We start from the raw sequence: 23,605 nt of genomic DNA, 5'->3' as shown, positions 1-23,605 counted from the left end.
CTGTGTATTGAAATCCCCCATTACTATTGTAACATTGCCCTTTTTACATGCCTTTTCTATCTCCCATTGTAATTTGTAGCCCACATCCTGGCAGCTGTTCAGAGGCCTGTGTACAACTCCCTTTGGACACTATTGGAAGGGTTGACCTGGCAGAGGAATGCCACAGTGGTCAGGCCTCTGGCTCTGTGGCTCAGAAGGGAAGGGGTGGGGTAAGAAGCGGATTGCGGTAGTGATAGGGGATTCCATAGTTACAGGAGCAGGTAGGAGATTCTGTGGATGTGAAAGAGACACGCGGGTGGCACGTTGCCTCCCAAGTGCCAGGGTCAGGGATGTCCACGGCATTCTAAAGGGGGAGCATGAGCAACTGGAAGTTGTGGTACATAAATGGTACCAATGACCTAGGTAGAAGGAAGGAGATCCTGAAGAGAGAATTAGAGTTGGTTAGAAAATTGAAGAGCAGAACTTCCAGGTTAGTAATCTCTGGATTACTGGCTGTGCCACACACCAGTGAGGGTAGGAATAGGATGACTTGGAAATGAATGACTGGCCTAGGAACTGATGGAGGGGGCAAGGTTTCAGATTTCTGGATCGTTGGGATCTTTTCTGGGAAAGGTAAGATCTGTACAAAAAGGACCGGTTACACCTGAACCCAAGGAGAACCAATATCCTTGCAGTCAGGTTTGCTAGAGCTTTTGGGGCGGGTTTAAACTAATTTGACAGGGGGGGTGTGAACCAGAGTGACAGGGCTGAGGATGGGGCAGTTGTTGTAGAAGTAGATGCAGTGTGCAGTGAGACTGAGGAAGGAAAAGCTGATGGCAGAGCAAAATTGCAGTCAGTGGATGAGTTGAAAGGTAACATGGAAGCAAAAATCAAAAAGGGTGATGAATACAGGACTGAAGGTGTTATATTTGAAAGCATGCAGTGTATGGAATAAAGTAGATGACCTTGTAACGCAGTTAGAAATTGGCAAGTGTGATGTGGGCATCACTGAGTTGTGGCTGAAAGAAGATCATCGTTGGGGTTTAACATAATCGAAAAGACAGGCTGGAAGGCAGAGGGGGTGGGTGGCTCTACTGGTAAAAAAATGAAATCAAAGCCTTAGAAAGAGGTGACATTGATGCAGAGTTCTTGAGGGTAGAATTAAGAAACCGCAAGGGTAAAAAGACCCTGATGGGAGTTGTACACAGGCCTCTGAACAGTTGCCAGGATGTGGGCTACAAATTACAATGGGATGTAAAAGGCATGTAAAAAGGGCAATGTTACAATAGTAATGGGGGATTTCAATACACAGGTAGATCGGGAAAAATCAGATTGGTGCTGGATCCCAAGAGGAGAAATTTGTAGAATGCCTATGAGATGGCTTTTTAGATTAGCTTGGTTGAGCCCACGAGGGGAAAGACAATTATGAATTTGGTGCCGTGTAATTAAACAATTGTGATTATGGAGTTTAAGGTAAAGGAACCCTTTGGAGACTGTGAGCATAATATGATAGCATTCACCCTGCAGTTTGAGGGGGAGAAGCTAAAGTCAGATGGATCAGCATCACAGTGGCATCAAGGAAATTACAAAGGCATGAGAAGAGCTGGCCATATTTTATTTAAAGGGCACACTAGCAGAGATGATGGCAGAACAGCAATGGCTGGAGTTACTGGGAGGTACACCCAAAGATGAAGTATTATCAGCGGAGGATGAGGGAACTGAGGCTGACAAGAGAAGTCAAAGACAGCATAAAAGTGACAGAGAGGACATGATATAGGCATCATTAGTGGGAAGGAAGAGGATTGGGAGACTTTCAAAAACCAACAGAAGGCAACTAAAAAAGAGAGAGAAAAAAATGAAATATGAAGGTAAGCTAGCCAATAATATGAGAGAGGATACAAAAAGCTTTTTCAGATATATAAAGAATAAAAGAGATGATAGTGGATATCAAACCTCTGGAAAATTACTCTGGAGAGGTAGTAATAGGAGACAAAGAAATGGCAGAGAAAATTTATAAGTATTTTGTGTCAGCCTTCACTGTGGAAGACAGTAGCAGACTGCCAGAAATGTGAGAGTATCGGGGGCAGAAATGAGTGTAATTACTATAACTAAGATGAAGGTGCTTGGAAGCTGAAAAGTCTGAAGGTAGACAAGTCACCTGGACCAGATGGACTACACCCCAGGGTTCTAAAGAGGTAGCTGAAGAGATTGTGGAGGCATTAGTAATGATCTTTCAAGAATCACAATATTCAGGAATTGTTCCTGAGGACTGGAAAATTGCAAATGTCACTCCACTCTTTAAGGGAGGGATGCTGAAGTTAGCATTCATTTCGAGAGGATTCGAACATAAAAGCAAGGATGTAATGTTGAGGCTTTATAAGGCACTGGCGAGGCCTCACTTGGAGTATTGTGAGCAATTTTGGGCCCCTTATCTAAGAAAGGATGTGCTGACCTTGCAGAGGGGTCAAAGGAGGTTCACAAAAATGATTCCAGGATTGAATGGCTCATCATCTGAGGAGTGTTTAATGGCTCTGGGCCTGTACTCACTGGAATTCAGAAGAACGAGGGGGGATCTCATTGAAACCTTCGAATGTTGAAAGACCTTGATAAAGTGGATGTGGAGAGAATGTTTCCTGTGGTAGGGGAGGGCTACAGGGACGTCCATTTGGAACAGAGATGACGAGGAATCACTTTAGTCAGAGAGTGGTGATTCAGTGGGATTCATTGCCCCAGGTGGCTGTGGAGACCAGGTCATTGGGTACATTTAAAGCAGAGGTTGATAAATTCTTGATTAGTCAGGGCATGAAGAGATACAGGGAGAAAGCGGGTGATTGGGGCTGAGAGGGAAAATGGATCAGCCATGATCGAATGGTGGAGCAGACTTGGTGGGCCAGATGGCCTAATTCTGCTTCTATATATCTTATGGTCTAAAGGGGAATTATAGACAAGTAAGCCTGATTTCAGTGGTTGGAAAGATGTTGAAGTCCATTATTAAGGATGTTGTTTCGGGGTACTTTGAGGCACGTGATAAAATAGGCCAAGGTCAGCATGGTTTCTTTAAGTGGCAATCTTGCCTGACAATCTGTTGGAATTCTTTGAGGAAGTAACAGGCAGAATGGACAAAGGAGAGTCAGTGGACGTTGTTTCTTTGGATTTTCAGAAGGTCTTTGACAAGTTGCTATTGATGCTACTGCTTAACAAAATTAGAGCCCGTGGTATGGGAAAAGTTTTAGCATGAATAGAAGATTGGCTGACTGGCAGGAGGCAAAGAGAGGGAATAAAGGGAGCCTTTTCTGGTTGGCTGCCTATGACTAGTGGTGTTCCGCAGGAGTCGGTGTTGGGACCATTTATTTTCACATTATACATCAATGATTTCGATGACAGAATTGATGGCTTTGCAGCCAAGTTGGAGGATGATATGAAGATAGGTGGAAGAGCAGGTAGTGCTGAGGAAGCAGGCTATCTGCAGAAGGACTTAGATTGGGGGAATGGGCAAAGAAGTGGCAGATGGAATATAATGTAGGGAAGTACACAGTCACACACTTTGGCAGAAGGAATAAAGGTGTGGACTATTTTGTAAAAGGGGAGAAAATGGAAAAATCTGAGGTGCAAAGGGACTTGGGAGTCCTCATGCAGGATTCTGTAATGGTTAACTGGCAGGTGTTGTCAGTGGTGAGGAAGACAAATGCAACGTTAACATTCATTTTGAGAGGACTAGAATACAAAAGCAAGGATGTAATGCTGAGGTCATATAAGGCTTTGGTCAGACTGCAAGAAGTATTGTGAGCAGTTTTGGGCCCCTTATCCAAGGAAGGATGTGCTGGCGTTCGAGAGGACCCAGAGGAGGTTGACGAGAATGATCCCAGAAATGAGAGCGTTACAAATGAGGAGTGTTTGACGGCTCTGGGCCTGTACTTGCTGGAGTTTAGAAGAATGAGGGAGGGGGGGATCTCATTGAAACCTATTGAATATTGAAAAGTCTGGATACAGTGGATGTGGAGAAGATGTTTCTTATAGTGGGGGCCACAGAACTGGGGGACATCCACTTAGAACAGCGACAAGGAGGAATTTCTCTAGTCAGAGGGCGGCGATTCTGTGGAATTTTTTGCCACAAGTGGCTGTGCAGGCGGGTATATTTAAGGCGGAGGTTGATAGGTGTCAAACATTACAGGAACAAGTCAGAATGGAGTTGAGGGGGATAATAAACCAGCCATGATGCAATGGCAGAGCAGACCCGATGGGCCGAATGTTCTAATTCTGCTCCTAGGTCTTATGGTCTTGTCCATCTTGGAAAGGTTTGGAAGCTGCTATTGGAGTAGCGTAGGTGAGTAACTATAGTGCATTTTGTATACAGTACAAGGTTCAGAGACAAGAAATCTTGTGCAACACACACAAAATGCTAGAGGAAGTCAGCAGGTCAAGCAGCATCTATGGAGAGAAACAGTCAACGTTTCGGGCTGAGACCCTTCAGCAGGATTCAAATTGCAGACATTGAGCACCACAGGTGGAAAGGTAGTGAATGTATCAAGGAGACTGTTCTTGTGTGGCTCGTCCAGTTAAGGATCTGATTAGTTCGGCCTGTGTTCAGTGCCAGGGACAGCTGGCGGCAGATGTCTGAAACGACAGTGGCACGAATGTTATTTGCAAAAAAGGAGGAAGGAAGGATATCCATTCCTGGCATTGGGAGCATTCTCAACTGATGCAATGGACAAAACTATTTTGTTAAAATTAATTTTACAACCTGTGTGGATGACTGCTCCAGATAAATGGTGCTGATTCTGTATGTTGTAGATAGGAAAATAAAGCACATTAATCATTTAACAAAAATCCAAAAGTGCTTTACAGCCATGTCACAAAATATTTTGCGGGAAAATGCAGGGGAGAATGAATGGCTTGGCGTAGGGAGGTGCTCTCTGGCAGTGCAGTGGGCGAAGTTTCAGCTTGTCAAGAAAGGAACTGGAGTATCATATCGAAACGAATAATTTGCAGGGATCAGAGAAGAACAAATGGGATACAGATTTCAAACAGGAGGCATGTTTATCACAACGATAAATTCAATGAACCTCCTAAATAGTGTCACTGGATGAAGATATGTGGATGAGTTTTAGTGAAAAACACACTGTTAGAAGAGCTTCACAAATCCACAGCTATCTGTTATTGGACACACACGGTGTAAGAATGAGTGAAAACCCACTCTGCAGCATACACACTGTCAATGTAAGAGTGTGTTACAACACTGTCACGTACACACTGCGTAAGAATGTGTTTTAACACACTCTGTCTCACACACGCACAGACACTCAGTGTAAGAATGTGTTATAACCCTCTCTCTGTCACACACACACACACTTAGTGTAAGAATGTGTTACAACACGGTCTCTGTCTCACACACGCACAGACACAGTGTAAGAATGTGTTATAACCCTCTCTCTGTCACACACACACACACTTAGTGTAAGAATGTGTTACAACACGGTCTCTGTCTCACACACGCACAGACACTCAGTGTAAGAATGTGTTATAACCCTCTCTCTGTCACACGCACACACACTTAGTGTAAGAATGTGTTACAACACGGTCTCTGTCTCACACACGCACAGACACTCAGTGTAAGAATGTGTTATAACCCTCTCTCTGTCACACGCACACACACTTAGTGTAAGAATGTGTTACAACACGGTCTCTGTCTCACACACGCTCAGTGTGTCAGTACCTTCAGTTGAACTTTGTCTTTTTGTGTGTTTTCCCCCCTAGCCGTCAGTCTGTGGTTTTGTATTGCCGTGTGCTTTTGTTTGTTTTCATGCCCAATGTGCTCCTGTCCCCGCTCCTACTCTACTCCGGCCCCTGTGTTACTGAGTACTCCGCCTCTCACCTGTTTCTCATTATTACCTGTATCGCTGCCACTTCTGTCTCACTGTGCTCCACCTATCAGCTGCCTCTCTGTGTATTGCTCAGTGTATTTCAGTCCTGTGTTTTCACCTGTTTGTTACCAGATTGTGCCAGTGAATTTTCCTGAGGCTTTCCAGCGTTCGTATCTGTACTCTGTCTGTCCGAATATCGACTCTGCCTGTTTCCTGATTCAGGTTTTTGGATTTCTCTGGATGTTTTGATCTCCGCCTGAACTTTGACGCTGACTTTGTTTGCACCTTGGAACTTGTTACCCAATAAATATCACAGTGTGCACAGTACTTGGTCTGCGATTGGGTTCCTGCTTCAGCACCGTGACACCGTGTAAGAATGTGTTATAACACTCTATCACTCACTGTGTAGAAATGTCTCATAACACTCTGTCACAAGGACAGTGTAAGAATGTGTTACAACACTCTCTCTGTCACACACCATGTCAGAATGTGTTTAACACACTCTGTCACATGAACACACACACACACACTCACTCACTCAGTGTATGAATATGTTATAACACTCTCATAAACACACTCAGTGTAAGAGTGTGCTATAACCCTCTCTCTGTCACACAGTGTCAGACCCTATTATAACACTGTCACACAGACACACTCAGTGTAAGAATGTGTTATAACACACTCTCTGTTGCACACACACACACACACACACAGAGTGTAAGAATGTGTTATGACTCTGTCTGTCTCATACACTCAGTGTAGAAATATGTTATAACACTCCGTTGCACCCATACTCTGTGTTATAACTGTGTTATGACTCCACCTTCAGGGAACATTGTCCTTGAGCACCAAGGTCCACAACCCAAGGCCCAAACACTCACAGTTGAAGTGGTACCTTGATCCAAGGTTCCTCAACACGACTGTCATGAACCCGCACAACACGCTGGATGAACTCAGCAAGTCGGGCAGCATCCGTGGAAATGAGCAGTCAACGTTTCGGGTCGAGACCCTTCATCAGGACTGAAGGAGGAGGGGGCAGGGGCCCCATAAAGAAGGTGGGGGGAGGGGGGAAAGTGCCAGGTGAAAAATCAATCAGAGGAAAGATCAAGGGGTGGGGGAGGGGAAGCAGGAAAGGTGAAGAAGGAATGTAAGGGGAAAGCACTATGGGTAGTAGTAGAAGACAGAATCATGAGAGAGGTGATAGGCAGCTAGAAGAGGAGACAGAGTGAAAGTGTGATAGGGGAAGGGAGAGGGAGGGAATTACCAGAAGTTGGAGAATTCGATGTTCATACCAAGGGGCTGGAGAATACCCAGACGGTATATGAGGTGTTGCTCCTCCAACCTGAGTTTGGCCTCATCATGGCAGTAGAGGAGGCCATGTATGGACATAGCCAAATGGGAATGTGAAGGAGAGTTGAAGTGGGTGGCAACCGGGAGATCCTGTCTGTTGTTGCGGACGGAATGGAGGTACTTGACGAAGCGGTCCCCCAATCTGCGTTGGGTCTCGCCGATGTAGAGGAGGCCGCACCGGGAGCACCGGATGCAATAGATGACCCCAACAGACTCACAAGTGAAGTGTTGCCTCACCTGGAAGGAATGTTTGGGGCCCTGAATGGTGGTAAGAGGGGAGGTGTAGGGACAGGTGTAGCATTTACACTTGCAGGGTTAAGTGTCAGGTGGGAGATCCGTGGGGAGGGACGTGTGGACCAGGCAGTCGTGGAGGGAACGATCCCTGCGAAAAGCAGAGAGGGGTAGAGAGGGAAAGATGTCCTTAGTGGTGGGGTCCTGTTGAAGGTGGCGGAAGTTGCGGAGGATAATATGCTGGATCCGGAGGCTGGTGGGGTGGTAGGTGAGGACAAGGGGAACACGATCCCTGTTGACTGCTCGTTTCCATGGATGCTGTCCGACCTGCTGAGTTCCTCCAGCGTGTTGTACGTGTTGCTTTGACCACAGCAACTGCAGTGTAATTTGTGTCATGAACCCAGCAGCTTGCTGAAAGGACGTTGAGCTTCTTGGGTTTCTGAGCACCTGAACTTACTAATCAAGGTCTTCATTGGAGTGATTCAGCCCCTTGTTTTTGGTTAATCTTGTCAACTTGATAGAGGTGGTCACGTGCTTTTGGTGTTCTGTGAGTATTCAAAGTTTGGACATTATGTCGTGGTGTCGCTCCTCTGGGGCTCTACTGGTATTCTCACTGTGGCCGGAGAGGAGAAGTTACCTTGTGGTGTCGCTCAGTCACTCCTCCGAGACTCTGATTCTGATGTTTAATCTCTTGTTTCCGCCTCGTCCAGGACATCCTGCTGTTCCTCTACACTTGAGTCCAGTCCTTCGAGGGTGCATCATGACACACACATACTGTTGGACTGTTATAACCCTCTCTGTTACACACACACTCACTATTGGACTGTTACAACACTCTGTTACACACATGCACACTCACACGCACACACACTCACACACACTCACACACACGCACACTCACACACGCACACTCACACGCGCGCACACACACACACTCTGTTAGGTGGTTTTAACACTCTGTTAAACACACACTCACCGTTGGACTGTTGTAATACTCTGTTACACACACACTCACTGTTATAACACTCTGTTACACACACATTTGGTGCAGGATTCTGCTATAACACTCTGAGGAGAGCAAGGGACAAAATGAGTCCGCCTGATGATCAGCGTGGTCACCTGAAATAGTGGGGGGGGGGGGATTTTACATGGATTTTTTGCATCTGTATTTATTGGAAAATGGGCACATTCTATAGAATGAGGCACTACAGTCATGAACTGTATCCATATTACAGAAGAGTAGGCGTTTGCAGTCTGCAGGAAAACTCGGGTGGATATGACCCCAGGATTTGATGAAGTGTTCCCTCAGACCTTGTGGCAGGCTAGTGTAGAAATTGCAGGGGCCTTGGCAGAGGTGTTTAAAAAGTTCCTAGCCACGGGTGAGATGCTGAAGGTCTGGAAAATAGCTAATGTTTTTCCATTATTTAAGAAAGGCTCTAAGAATAAACTGGGAAATTATAAGCCAGTGAGCTTGACGTCAGTAATGGGTAAATTATTTAAAGGTATTCTAAGGGACAGGATATATAAACATTTGGATATACAGGGCCTTATTAGGGATAGTAATATGGCTTTGTGCGTGGTAGGTCCTGTCTAACCAACCTTATAGAGTTTTTCGAGGAGGTAACCAGAAAAGGTGATGAAGGCAAGGCAGCAAATGTTGCCTACATGGGCTTTAACAAGGCATTTGACAGTGTCCTGCATGAGAGTCTAGTCACTTGGCATTCCGGATGAAGTAAATTGGATTCAACATTGGTTTAGCACAGGGGTCCCCAACCTTTTCTATGCCATAGACCCTTACCATTAACCAAGGGGTCTACGGACCCCAGGCTGGGAACCCCTGGTTTAGCAGGTCGATGCTGACCTCTCTGGAGGACTGGGACTAGTGTTGTGCCTCAGGGATCAGTGCTGGGTCCATTGTTGTTTGTCATCTGTATCAATGAGTTGGATAACAATGTGCTAAACTGGAATGACTCCAGGACTGGAGGTGAAGTGGATAGTGAGGAAGGCTATCAAAGCTTGTATTGGGAAAAATGGACTGAAAAGTGGCAGATGGAATTTAATGCGGACATGTGTGTGGTGATGCCCTTTGAAAGGACAAACCAGGGTAAAATTTACACAGTGAATGGTAGAGCATTGAGGAATGAGGTAGATCAAAGGCATCTGGGAATACAGATCTATAATTGCTTGGAAGTGGCATCAGATGTTGATAGGTTCGTAAAGGGCTTTTTGCGCATTGCCCATCATAAATCAAAGTATTGGTACGGGAGTTGGGATGTTATGTTGAAGTTGTATAATTTGGAGTATTGTGTGTAGTTCTGGTCACTTACCTACAGGAAGGATATCAATAAGATTGAAAGAGTACAGAGAAGCTTTACAAGGATATTGACAGGACTTAGGACCCGAGTTTTATGGAAAAGTTGAATAGGTTGAATTTCCTGGTCGCCACCCATTCCCATGTTGACCTGTCGGTCCCTGGCCTCTTCTGCAATGAAGAGGCCATTATCAGGTTGGAGGGGCAACACCTCGTATGCCATCTGGGTAACCTCAAAGCCTGATGGCATGAACAATTCATCAGTCTCCCAGTAATTTCTTCCCCCCCCCCCCCCACAATCACTTTACTCCTTGTCCATTCCCCATTCTGGTTCTACTCTCACCCCTTCTCTTCTCCTCACCTGCCTATCACCTCCTTCTGGTTCCCCACCGACCTTCCCTTTCTTCCATGGTCCACTGTCTTCTCCTATCAGATTCCTCCATCTTCAATCCTTCTCCTTTTCCACCAATCCCCTCCCAGCTTCTTACTTCATCTCCCATCCCCAACCCATCCACCTTCCCCCTCACCTGGTCTCACCTATGTCCTTCCCCTCCCCCCACCTTCTTATTCTGGCTTCTTCCCCCTTCCTTTTCAGTCCTGATGAAGGGTTTGAGCCCAAAACTTCGACCGGTTATTCCTCTCCATGGATGCTGCCTGACCTGAGTTCCTCCAGCATTTTGTGTGTGTTGCTCAGCCTGTCCAGACTCTCTTCGTAACTAAAGTCCTCTAATACAGATAACATCCTTGGCAGTCTCCTCTGTACCGCCACACGTTTCCAGTCAAAGAGGATGGTTCAAAATCCCAGGGATGCATTTTTAAGAAGGTTGCTTTGACAATTTGCATCACCTCACAATGTTGCTCTTGGGTGAAGGACTAGCAGCCCAGAGCAACATTGGAATGAGAGTAGGAGAGCTGTCCAGGATGGTACTCACCCCTCATCGAAGACCAGTGGAGGAAACTATCTCCTAATTATAACACTGCTGTTTGTGGGAGCTTACTGTGCACAACCCCTCATTACAAAGGTGCCTGCAACTACCTCATTGGCTGTAAAACAAGTTGGTAAATGCTGAGTTCGCTGTAGAAATGGAGGTTTTTCGCACCTCGATTGAGAGTCACGTCTTTTCTGCAGTAGGTGCAACAGTCCTGTGTGCATTGAATCAGGCACATCAGGTAGAGCTGTCGTCTCACAGCTCCAGAAACCCTGGTTCAATCCTGACGCAGGGTGCTGTCCCTGTGGAGTTTGTACAGTCTTCCTGTGGCTGCATGGCTTTCACCAGGGTGTTTTGGTTTCTTCCCACATCCCAAAGACGTAGGGTCAATGGGTTAATTGGCTGCTGGAAATTGTCCCTATTGTGTGGGTGAGGGTTACAATCTGGGGGGAGTTGATAGGATTGTGGGTTGATGGGAATGCTCTTAGGATGGCATAGACTCAATGGGCTGAATGGCCTCCTATGCTGCAATGAAAAATAAGGGAGGAGGAGTGCAGCAAAATAACCAAGCTCAGATTTAGGCTTATGCCTCCCACTGTGTCTACGCAATGCCACCCCAGATTAATTCTCCTTCCACAACTGATCGAAGATTTAACCTCAAGAGATACAACTAGAAAATGCTGGAAAGATTCAGCAGGTCTGGCAGCATCTATGGAGAGAGAAACAGTTAATGTTTCCAGTGAAGGTCTTTCCAGAGAAGACAAGTTAGTTTTAATCTGTAGAGATGCAGGAGACGGAGGGGGATGGATGGGAGAAAAGGTGAGGGAAGGGTTAACCAGGCCATTCCCATTTTTTGTGGATCCATTTGAAAGAGAGAGAGAGAGAGAGAGAGAGAGAGAGAGAGAGAGAGAGAGAGGAAGAGAGAGAGAGAGAAAGAGAGAGAGAGCAAGAGAGAGAGAGAGCAAGCAAGAGGAAGAGAGAGAGAGAGCAAGAGAGAGAGAGAGAGCAAGAGGAAGAGAGAGAGAGAGAGAGAGAAAGAGAGGGAGAGAGAGGAAGAGAGAGAGAGAGCAAGCAAGAGGAAGAGAGGGAGCATGAGAGACAGAAGAGAGAAAGTCAGTGAAAGAGAGAGAGAGTGAGGAACAAGAGAAAGATACAAAGAAAGCAAGAAATTCAAGGAAAGCTGTGAGAAGCAGGGCAGAGCTCCTGCTGAAACCACATGGAGGCTGTTGGAACTGCTCAGCTGATCAGGCGATGTCTATGGAGAGAGAAACAGGGTTAGTGTTGCAGAGGGACAGCCTACAGTAAAACTGGTCACTTCTGATTCGGGCAAAGAAACAATCTACCTTAAAAAGTTGAATATGATATTGAATCTGGAAGGGTGCAATTTTTTGATTTTCATGAAGCTAACTCAATGTAATTAACATAATGGAACTATTACATAGGGTGTTTAGTGTCATCACCAAAAGAACAGCAGTGGTTCAAGGAAGCCATTCACCACTGTCTTCTCAAGCAAACTTGAGAATGGGCGATAGATGAAGATTTTCTGAAAAGCTCTCCATTCAATCTAACAACCCAATCCTCCTACCTGTTGATCTCACTCTAAGCATATCCATAGGGATTCCTTCATGGGGATTGAGAGCTATGGGGAATTGTTACAGAAGAGGAGGATTTTATAAAGAGAGATTGGCTTTATTTGTCACATGGGCATTGAAACATCGAAACATATTGTGAAATGCATCATTTGCGTCAATGTCCAATAAAATTCAAGGATGTGCTGGGGGCTAGGTCACAAGTGTTGCCATTCCTCCAGTGTCACCATAGCATGCCTACAACTTATCAACCCCAACCCATATGTCTCTGGACCGCGGGAGGAATCCGGAGCACCCAGAGGAAGCTCACGTTGTCACGGCAAGAAAGCACACACGGAAGTGGCAACTGGCGCTGTAACATGCTGTAATACCATGCCGCCCCTCCTTGAGACCTTGGGTAACTCAGCTGTTATCTGGAAAGTCATTGATACAATCCTAAAGGAGGCACTTTGTTAGGAGCGTGTGGAGAGTTGGTCTGTCACCAAAGACTTGCAAATTTCTATAGATGTACCATGGAGCATTCTGACTGGCTGCATCACAGGCTGGTACGGAGGCTCCGTTGCGCAGGACCATAAGAGGACGCAGAGGGTTGTCGACTCAACCAGCTCCATCACAATCACAGCCCTCCCCATCACTGAGGACATCCTCAAGAGGCAGTGCCTCCAGAAAGCAGCATCTGTCACTAAGGACCTTCACTACTACCATCAGGTAGGAGGTACAGGAGCCTGAAGACACACACTCACCATTTCACGAACAGCTTCTTCCCCTCTGTCAGATTTCTGAACACTACCTCGTTGTTCCCCTTTTCTGCACAATTTTTAAATTTTGCAATTTATTGTAGTTTTATGTCTTTTGATTGTACTGTTGCTGCAAAGCAACACATTTCAAGTCATATATGAGACAGTGGTAGTAACCTAATTTCAACGGTACATCTGCAGAGGTTTATTGGAGTGCTGAGTGAGAGGCCGAGCCTCGTTAACCCCGTAAGGCAGATGCTGACGTGCCTTCCTTGTGATTTCATCAGTGTGCTGGGTCCAGGGCAGATCATCCGATATTGGGAACACTGGCCTGAGGCTACCAATTTACTCTGTGTCACCTTTTGCAATGCACAGTTAGCTCCCTGTGTAATAAGGAGATAAGACAAAGATGAGCTTTATTTGTCACATGTACATTGAAACACATACAGTGAAATGTGTCGTTTGCGTCAAATCAAATCAGTGAGGATTGTGCTGGGCAGCCTACAAGTATCGCCACACTTCTGGCGGCAAGATAACACGGCCGCAACTCACTAACCCTAACCGTACATCTCTGTATTGTAGGAGGAAACCCACGCGGTCACAGGGAGAACATACAAACTCCTTACAGACAGCATCAGGAATCAAACCGCACCTTATAGTTGCCGCTAACCACTACGCTACCGTGTCATCCTAAATAGATGTTCAGTGTAAAGCTCCTGTGTGCAAGGGCATGCAGTGATGGTGTAGTAGGGCGCTGTATAACTTGGATATCCGTCGTTCTGACTCCTCGTCTCTCTCCCTTAGATCCAGAAGCTGAAGTCGCTTTTTCAGAAGAAACAGAAAGAAACCAGCAAAGAGGAAATCCTCCCGCAGCAGCCAAATGGCGAGATTGTGAACACAGGGGGAGGGGTGGTCTATTATTACTATGAGGAGGACGAAGACGAGGAGGACGAAGAGGACAAGGAGGAATTCCCCCCACCAGAACCACCCAAGCCTGTTAATGACAAACCCCATAAGTTCAAAGACCATTACTTCAAGAAGCCAAAGTTCTGTGATGTGTGCGCACGCATGATTGTCCGTAAGTTATCTCTGTTATATCCTGGGAAACTGCAAACTGGTTTATTATTGCCACATGTATTAAGATCCAGTAAAATGCTTTTATTTACATGCCACTGATACAGATCATTCCATATATAGAGTGTTACACTTACAGAGGAAGTGCAGTGCAGAGAGATAACAAGGGGGAAGGGTCACAATGAGGTAGATCGAGAGTTCACTTCTATCGTACAAGCAATCCATCCTGGAGTCTGAAAACAGTGAGATAGAAGCTGACCCTAAGCCTGGTGGTACATGTTCTCAGGCTTCAGCCTGAGGGGAGAGGGGAAAAGAAAGAATGACCAGGGTGGGAGGGGTCTTTGATTGTGTCAGCGATGCTGGCGTGTCACACAGTCACACAGCAGGGCAACAGCCCTTCAAGTTGGTCCCGAGCAGCCCACACCCATTTATACTAATCGTGCACTGGTCCCTTTTTATTCTTCCCAAAAATTTCCATCAACTCCACCCAGCTTCCACTCCTCACCTACAATTTACGGCATGTCCTTGGTTGTGAGAGGAAAGCGAAGCACCCAGGAGAAATCCACACGGTCACAGGGAGAATGTGTGAATTTCACTCAGACAACACCAAAGTTCAGGATTGGAGTTGTGAGGCAGTGGCTATACCCTCTCTACCACAGTGCCACCCATAAACAGACCACAGTGTGGCTTGCTTGTAACCTGAAACAATCTTTTTCAATATGCACCTTTTCCTGATTTTTTTACTGAAAAATTCCAGGACTTTGAAATAATTCTCATTTGGTCCTGACTGTTCCTTGCCTGGGCAGGCAGCATTCTAAGTCCATGCTGTACAATGTGTTCAGACATCCTGAAGGTTTACCCCGACAGCCATCATAGAGTGTGCCCCTCACCCCCAGGAAACATTTGACCTCTTGGTTGAACCCACTGCCGGGTTAGTCGGCTTCAAGTGGACTCTCTGGGAATTCCAGCAAAGAAATGGCAGATCAGCGCAAGTTACTAACTGGATGGTGTGTCCGGGTGTCCTGCTGATCTCCTGACAAAGGTGTCGAAAGCAATTTAGAAAATACTTGAGGAAATTCCTGGTGACCCTTTCCATACAGTTCCACAATCATTCAGTGAGTGGAAGTCATAATCCCACAGTTTTGAGCCAGTCATCACTCCTGCCTGGTCCCCCCATATTGTTAGAAAAGACAATTGGCTGTCTAGTCTTCTCCTGTCTCCGCTCACTCCTGAGCCTCCCTGTTCTTCAGTTTTCTCTTCCACATGTCCCAGCTTTTACCTCCTGCTCCCTTACTCTGTCCCCATTAAACCAGTGATCACCCAATGTCCTCTTCTTGGCTCCCACCCATATGTCACCGGTTGGCATTGTAAGTCGTTCCTTTGCCTTGGGAATGGTCCCCGCTCCTTCCTTCCCTTTCATCCCGAGGATCCCTTTGACACCATGACCTTGGGATTAAAGTTGGTTTATCATAGTCACATGTGTGGAGATATGGTAAAAACATTGCATGCCATCAATACAGATCATTTCACTACAGCCACGCACTGAGGTGGTACAAGGGAAAACAGAATGCAGAATAGAGTGTCACGGAGAAAGTGCAATGCAGGTGCAAAACCACAATGTGGTATATTGTGATCTTATCGTATTTAGGGACCATTCAAGAGTTTTACGACAGCAAGATAGGTGCTACCCTTGATCCTTGGTGGTATGTTCTTTTAGGCTTCTGTATTTTCTAGCCAATGGGAGGAGGAGAAGAGAGAATGTCTGGGATGGATGGGGTCATTGTTGTGTCTGAGAAACACTGGTGGTTAAAGGTGATGAGCTGAATAGAAGAAGAGATGGCCCCTAAACTCCACAAGGTGTTTAAGCATGTGTTGGATCTGCACATTAATTAAATTCATTGTAGGAGTCTCAGGCTGGTGATTATCCATTCTATTCCTGCTGTGATTATCGTTAATGACCTCCCATTTGATTTCTCTGATGCAGAAAGGAATGAATTTAAATTTCTGCATGTAGCAAATTGTTCTTAAAATATAAAAACATCAGCTATACAGCATGGAAAAGGCAGTTAGGTCCAATCAATCCACGTCCGCATTTATTTGAGGTTTCTACCTTTTCTCGGGTTGCCTTCCCTTCCCTCTTCCCTCGTGTGTCCAATCTCTCTTCAAATGCAGTGGTGCAATTGCCCCAACTGCTCCTTGTTGGAGAGAGTTTCTCATTCTCAATGTTCTTCGTGTGAAGTGCAAAGAAGTAGGATTGTAGTAAGACTTCTTGACCACCCGCCCCCCCCCCCCCACCCCACAGCCCCCGGTGACCCTGTGATCTCAGTCTCTGAGGCCAATGTGAGAGCATCTTTCAGGAGAGTGAACTCACAGAAAGCATCTGTACCCAGCTGAGGACTGAAGACCTGTGCTAATCAAGTGGCCTGAGAGTTTACTGACATCGTTAACCTCTTGCTTTAGGGGTCTGAGGTACCCACCTACTTCAAGCAGGCATCAATGGTACATGTGCCTAAGAGGAACGTGATAACTTGCCTCGATGACTGTTGTTTAGTAGAACTTAGATCCACTGTGATGAAGTTAGTCACGAAGCATGCCAACTCCTACCTGAGGAGTGACCTGGATCTGCTGCACTTTGCCTACCGTCAACAAAGGTCAACAGCCTTTGCCATTTCACTCAACTCTGACAGTGAAGATGAACAGGCTCAGGATTTAACACTATTTCCCCCTCAAAACTCATCACTAAGCTCCAAGACCTTGGCCTCAATTCTCACCACCATGCAACTGGATCCTCAATTTCCTCAGTGGCAGACCCCAATTATTACAGATTGGCCACAGTATCTCCTCCACAATCACCATCAGAACAAACCACAAAGCTGTGTGTTTAGCCTGCCCTCCCTACTCACTTTCTTTTCGTGACTGTGAAGCTAAGCACTGTTCCAATGCCATATTCAAGTTTGCTGACGACACCACTGTTGTTGGCCAACTCATAGGCGGTGGTAATGGCAGATAGGAGGGAGATTGAAAATCTGATTAAGTGGTGCCACAAAAGCAACCTCTTAATGAGCATCAGCAGAACTGAAAAGCTGATTCACGACTGCAGGCGGATTGGTCCATGAGCCAGTGCTCATTAGGGGATCTGAGGTGGAGGGAGTCAGTAGCTTTACATTTCTTGGCATTAATATATCAGAGGATGTGTCCTGGGCTCATCACATAATTGTCATCATAAAGCAGGCATAACTGCGCCTCTACTTTCTTAGAAGTTTGTACAGGTTCAGCATGTTACCAAAATTTTTGGCAATTTCCATAGATGCAAGTGGAGAGTATCTTTTTTTTTTAAGTGCAGGGATGTTTATTAAGTGCGTTAAAAATCAACCTTACAAAATTAGTGAAAATACCAATATTTAGAAAAAGTTATCTATAAGAAAGCAATATTTTCAGTGCGAACTCCTGTCAGCCCCAACCCCTCCCCCTCCCCATATACAGATACAAACAACATAATGCATTTACACATCCCCATTACTAAAGAAATTGAACATCCCACCATGTATGGTGGGAAAGGTACCATAAACCCAACCTAAGTGCATCTGCTCAGTTTAGGACCCAGCAGACACTGGAGAATTGTTGGGAGACCACAGTATGAAAGAGCAGAATGCTCAACACAATTGCACACTTACAGTTAAGTACAAATATAGAATTACACTCGACTTTGGTGTCTGACTCTGAATGTAGATAGCAATGCCGGGGCGGTGGGGTGGCGGGGGGGGATAAGAGATGCTGGGTTAATTATGAGAATATGCTGGAGAAACCATTGAAATGATTACATTCACCACAGTAACAACAAAATGATAAAGGAATGTTTCTTCCTCATAATCCAATATTACTCTTACTAGGTGATATTGAAGGGATAAAACCGAAACTCAAACTAAATAAATATCAGAAAAAATTCATAAAAATTGCACTGGCAGTAGCCAAAAAGGCTATTGCAGTTACTTGGAAATCAGATACATATTTAAGTATAGATTGTTGGAAGAAAGAAATTTATGGCTGTATTCCATTAGAAAATATTACTTATAATTTAAGAGATAAATATGAAACATTTCTGAAAATTTGGTGCCCTTATTTACAAAAGACAGGATTAAATATATAGGTGCTCTGAAGATGAAACAATTGGTTATTTGGGGAAAGAAATAAATATATATACTAAAGTTATTACGAACTCCATGGAGCATGTGGGGATCTTCCGATATCCAGGCATTCCTTCTTTTTTTTCTTTCTCTCTCTTTTCTTTTCTATAGGGAAGTTAGGGGGGAGGGGTTAAGGGGAGGAGGGAAGGGTTATATACTTTTTTTTCCATACTTTACTCTGTAATCACTTAAAAACGCAATAAAAAAAGTTTTCAAAAAAAAAAGTTTATAGCTAATCAGGGAGGAGCGTTGTGTACTTAATATTTCAATAATATTTGAGTGATCTTGTAAAAATATGTGAATTGCATTTATCATCACAGTACCACGTGGCACGTGCGTGCCTTGCTTAAAATGAAAAATGAAGTTAAACCAGCATTCCCGGACTCCCATGTCTTTCTTTAAATTAATGTTTTGAAGTTACAAAACGTAACTATTATTTGAAAAAGCATTTGTGTTTTTAATAGCACCTTAACTCACAGCAATGATTGAATGATCTGTTTGTCTGATGTTCTTTCCCACAAACAGTTTAATAAATGATATCCTGTTCATGTAACTGAGGCGATGAAGAGCACTTGGTAAACACACACGTAGTCACACACAAACATTCCTTTATCATTTTGTTGTTAAAGTGGAGAGTATCTTGACTGGTTGTATTACAGCCTAGTGTGGAAAGGAAAAACCTACAGAAAGTGGTAGACACAGCCCAGTCCACCACAGGCAAAGCTCTCCCAACCCTTGAGTACATTTACATGAAGCACTGCCTTAAGAAAGCAGCATCAGTCATCAAGGACCCCCATCATCCAGGCCATGCTCTCTTCTCATTACCACCATTGGGCAGAAGGTACAGGATCCTTAGGTCCCACACCACCAGGTACAGGAACAGTCATTAACCCTACAAACATCAGGCTGCAGACTCACTTTCAAGAAAAATTGCAACTCATGTTCTCAGTATTATTTTTATTTGCATAGCTTTTCTTCATTTTCATGTTGGTTGTTTGTCCTTCTTTGTCTGTTTTTTTGTATTATTTTTGTAAAATTCTATTGTGTTTATTTTCCCTGCACATACCTGCAAGAAAATGAACCTTAAGGTAATATATGGTAACATTTAAGTGCTTTGATATTAAATTTACTTTGAGCTATGAACTTTAAAGTGTACAAGATTATGAAAGTACACAGCTTTGCCCAGGGTCAAAGCATTAGGTGATGTGTATTTAAAGTGAGGGGTAAAGTTTGAAGGAAATGTGCAGAGTAAGTTTACACAGGGAGCAGTGGGTGCTTGGACCCCAGGGTGCTGGTGGAAACAAATATGTATGACGGAGGCACTTAAGAGACTTTTGGATAAGCACACGAATATGCAGGGAATAGAAGGACATGGACATTATGTAGGCAGAAGGGATTCGTTTAGTTAGGCATTTAATTACTAGTTTAATTAATTTGGCACAACATTGTGGGCTGAAGGGCCTGTTCCCGTGCTGTACTCTTCTGTGTTCTATGATCATTGGGGAAGTTCCTTCTGAATTCCCGGCTGGACTCCTTGGTGATTCTCCTTTATTGATGGCCTCTGCTTCTGCTCGTCCCTGCAACTGGAAGCATCCTCTCAATGACCATCCACTCTATCAAAACCCCTTACAGGGTGACTCCTTGGCCTCCTTCTTTCCAGAGAAAGAGACCTAGTCTGCCCATCCTTTCTTGATCTGTAAACCCTCGTATTCCTGGTACCATCCTCATCAAACATTTCAAATCCTGCAGTTCTTCCAACTTCTTTTTTTTAATCTTTCACTTTTTGTTGCATTTTTTGCATGCCGTTTAATTCTAAATTCTTTCCTAATCCATAAATTTCACTGATGAAGGAGGGAGAAATTTGTTCCTGTGGTCTACTGATGCCTCGGTTGCCTCAGTCCCTCCACTGTGTCTTTGCTATCTCATGCTCTCAACTATCTTAGTAGTGGTGATGTTGGGAAGGTCTAGCCATTGGCACCTACTGTAGGAGGTTTTTCTTATTGTATCCCAGTTCATCTTTCTCCTGCACACTATTTCCCATTGTACACCAGTAGTTCATTACTGTAGTTTTTGATGGTTGTACACGTTGCTCCAGCTCTCCTCCGCCTAATGTGGTTGGAGTACCCACCACCTGTTTGGTCATTCTTCCTGCTCAACAAGGCACCAGAGCCCTCACTGATGGAGATCAGCAGCCTAACTCCAATGTGCAGGCTGCCGTGACAACCGCTCTGGTTGGGTATGGAGCTCCCCATAACAGGCTCTATCCAAAATGAGTCCTAATTTTTCAGCTGCACAGTGCAAGTGTTCAACTCTGGCTTGATATCAACAAAAATGTTCGTCCCCATGCTCCCGTGATGCAATTGTGTGAGAGATGAATGCATATCATGTGCAGGATGAAATGGTCTCAAGTTTATCTGATAAGTATTTGATGTCTCTTAAAATTCTAAAGCCCAGTTTTCTGCAGGTTCGGAGATATAGGAGATTCTATACATGTTTGAAATCTAAAGCAAAACATGCACATGCAAAATGCTGGAGGAACTATCACCTGCCAGCTTGTGCTCTTTCCCCTCCCCCAACTTCTGTACCCTTCCTTTCCAGTCCTGATCAGGGATCTTGGCCTGAAACGTCGGCTGTTTATTCCCCTCCATAGATACTGCGTGATGTGCTGAGTTCCTCCAGCATTTTGTGTATTCTGCACTTTCTGTCTCTGTTAATTGTTGATTAATGTGTGTCTTGCAGTAAATAACAAGTTTGGCTTGAGATGCAAGAATTGCAAAACCAACATCCACCATCACTGTCAGTCTTATGTGGAGTTCCAGAGATGTTTCGGCAAGATTGTAAGTCTGAACACTATTCCTCTTAACAATAAGCAAGGGGCAAGTATAGTGTGTAAGCAGCACTAGTGTACAATGGGCAATGGTGTATAATGGGAAAAAGTGTGCAGGAGCAATAGTGGGCAAGGTGGAATTGTGTATAGAGGGCAGAAGTGTATAGTGGGCAATATTGTGCTGGGTCAATTGTATACAGTGGGTAGTCATATACAATGGACAGTTGTGTACAATGAGCAGTTCTGTGCATTGAGTAAGATTATAGAGTAAACCAAACTGTAAATCTCACTAAGGGCAATAGAGTTGTAGTGTTTTAGGGGCAATCGTGGAGTGAGCGATGGTTTGCTGTGACATTTGTGTGGTAATGGCACAATGATGTGCAAGAGGGAATTGTGCCCAGTAGGCAGTTGGGTGCGATGGGAGTTGTGTGCAGTTAACTGCTGGTTATATTGACATCAGCCGTCTTTGGGGTCAAAGGAAGGGCAAGGTTCCTGGCTGTCTTTTCTGCCTCATCGACCAGGAGTACCGAGGTCAATTATCTGCCCTGTGTATTGAGATGTCTCACTGCAGAGGTCGGGGATTGAGTGTAAGAACTTCCAGATCTGATGTAATGTAGCAGTAAAGGTGTGACAAGACAAGACAGAATATATAACAGAAAGAATAGAGTCACTAGAAAAATGGTAAAAGGTCACTGTTAAAAACTTTTTAACTGAATGCACAAAGTATTCAGAATAAGGTAAATGAATGAGTGGTATATTTTGAGATTGAATGGAATTGACTTTATTTCCTACATCCTTCACATACATGAGGAGTAAAAATTTTTACGTTACGTCTCCATCTAAATGTGCAATGTGCGATGATAGTAATCTATAATAAATAGAATAGAACAGTCAATGTAATATAGAGTACACAAATCAGCTTGAGTTCATCAGTCTGATGGCCTGGTGGAAGAAGCTTTTATGCTGCGCTACCGTTTCCCGGATGGTAACAGCTGGAACAGTTTGTGGTTGGGGTGACTCGGGTCCCCAATGATCCTTCAGGCCCTTTTTACACACCTGTCCTTGTCAATGTCCTGAATAGTGGGAAGTTCACATCTACAGATGCGCTGGGCTGTCCACACCACTCTCTGCAGAGTCCTGTGTTTGAGGTAGGTACAGTTCCCATACCAGACAGCGATGCAGCCAGTCAGGATGCTCTCAATCGTGCCCCTGCAGAAAGTTCTTAGGATCTGGGGGCCATTCCAAACTTCCTCAACCGTCTGAGGTGAAAGAGGCACTGTTGTGCCTTTTCCACCACACAGCCGGTGTGTACAGACCATGTGAGATCCTCGGTGATGTGGATGCTGAGGAACTTGAAGCTGTTCACCCTCTCAACCCCAAATCCATTAGAGTAATGTTAATAGGAGTTATCCTGTCTCCATTCCTCCTGTAATCCACAACCTGCTCCTTTGTTTATGCAACACTGAGGGGGACGTTGTTTTCTTGACACCACTGTGTCAGAGAGATGACTCCTTCCCTGTAGGCTGCCTTGTTATTGTTTGTGATAAGGCCAATCAACGTAGTGTCGTCGGCAAATTTAATTAGCAGATTAGAGTTGTGGCTGGTGATACAGTCATGGGTATATAGGGAGTAAAGTGGGGGGACTCAGTACGCAGGCCTGAGGGTCTCCTGTATTGAGAGTCAGAGTGTTGGAGGTGAGGGAGCCCACTCTTACAACCTGCTGGCGATCCAACAGGAAGTCCAGGATCCAGCTACACAAGGCAGGGTGAAGGCTGAGGTTCCTGAGCTTCTTGTTGAGCCTGGAGGGAATCTTGGTGTTGAATGCTGAACTCCAGTCCAAGAACAGCATTCTCACATAAGCATCCTTCTTCTCCAGATGTGTAAGGACGGTGTGTATAGCAGTGGCTATTGCATCACCTGTCGATCGGCGAATTGTAGGGGGTCCAGTTTGGGTGGTAACATGCTGTAGATGTAGTCCTTGACCAGCCTCTCAAAGCATTTGCTTATTATTGAGTGACAGGATGCCAGTTGTTCAGACATGTTACCTTGGTCTTTTTGGGTACAGGGACAATGGTGGATGTTTTGAAGCAAGAGGGCACTCTACACTGGGAGAGGGAGAGAGTAAAAATGTCTGTAAACACACCTGCCAGTTGTGCCGCGCACACTCTGAGTACCCACCCTGGGATGCCGTCTGGTCCCGCAGCCTTGCGACTGTTCACCTGTTGGAAACATCTGCGTGTCTCAGAGATGACCAGGTTGTATCAGTGGCTTTCCTCGGAGGCTCAGAGCTAGCGACATCGAACTGAGCGTAAAAGCGACTTGAGCTCATCTGGGAGAGAGGCCGCGATGTTGGCAGCACCACAACGTTTGGCTTTGAAGTCTGTGATGGTGTGCAACCCTCACCACAAGTCACGTGTGCTATTCGTTGTGAATCTTGACTCAATCTTGTCCCTGTATTGTTTCGCAGCCTTGATAGCTTTGCGCAGATCGTAGCTGATTTTCTTGAGCTCCTGCTGATTGCTGGCAGCATAAG

At 45.0% G+C, this 23,605-nt stretch overlaps 1 protein-coding gene across 2 annotated transcripts in view; it reads left to right on the top strand.

Moving 5' to 3' along the window:
- The window catches only part of stac3 (SH3 and cysteine rich domain 3), a 62,688-nt gene that overhangs the window by 14,400 nt on the left and 24,683 nt on the right, over window positions 1-23,605 (top strand). For both annotated transcript variants that reach the window (XM_059955612.1, XM_059955611.1), the window contains 2 exons: window positions 13,792-14,065; window positions 20,985-21,082. In XM_059955612.1, the coding sequence (XP_059811595.1) occupies window positions 13,792-14,065; window positions 20,985-21,082 (372 nt within the window). The remainder of the gene's footprint in view (window positions 1-13,791; window positions 14,066-20,984; window positions 21,083-23,605) is intronic.

The sequence above is a fragment of the Hypanus sabinus genome, chromosome X1 (assembly GCF_030144855.1).
Source record: "Hypanus sabinus isolate sHypSab1 chromosome X1, sHypSab1.hap1, whole genome shotgun sequence".
NCBI lineage: Eukaryota > Metazoa > Chordata > Chondrichthyes > Myliobatiformes > Dasyatidae > Hypanus > Hypanus sabinus.
The sequence above is the reverse complement of the archived record's forward strand: the minus strand, read 5'-3'. Positions and strand labels throughout refer to the sequence as shown.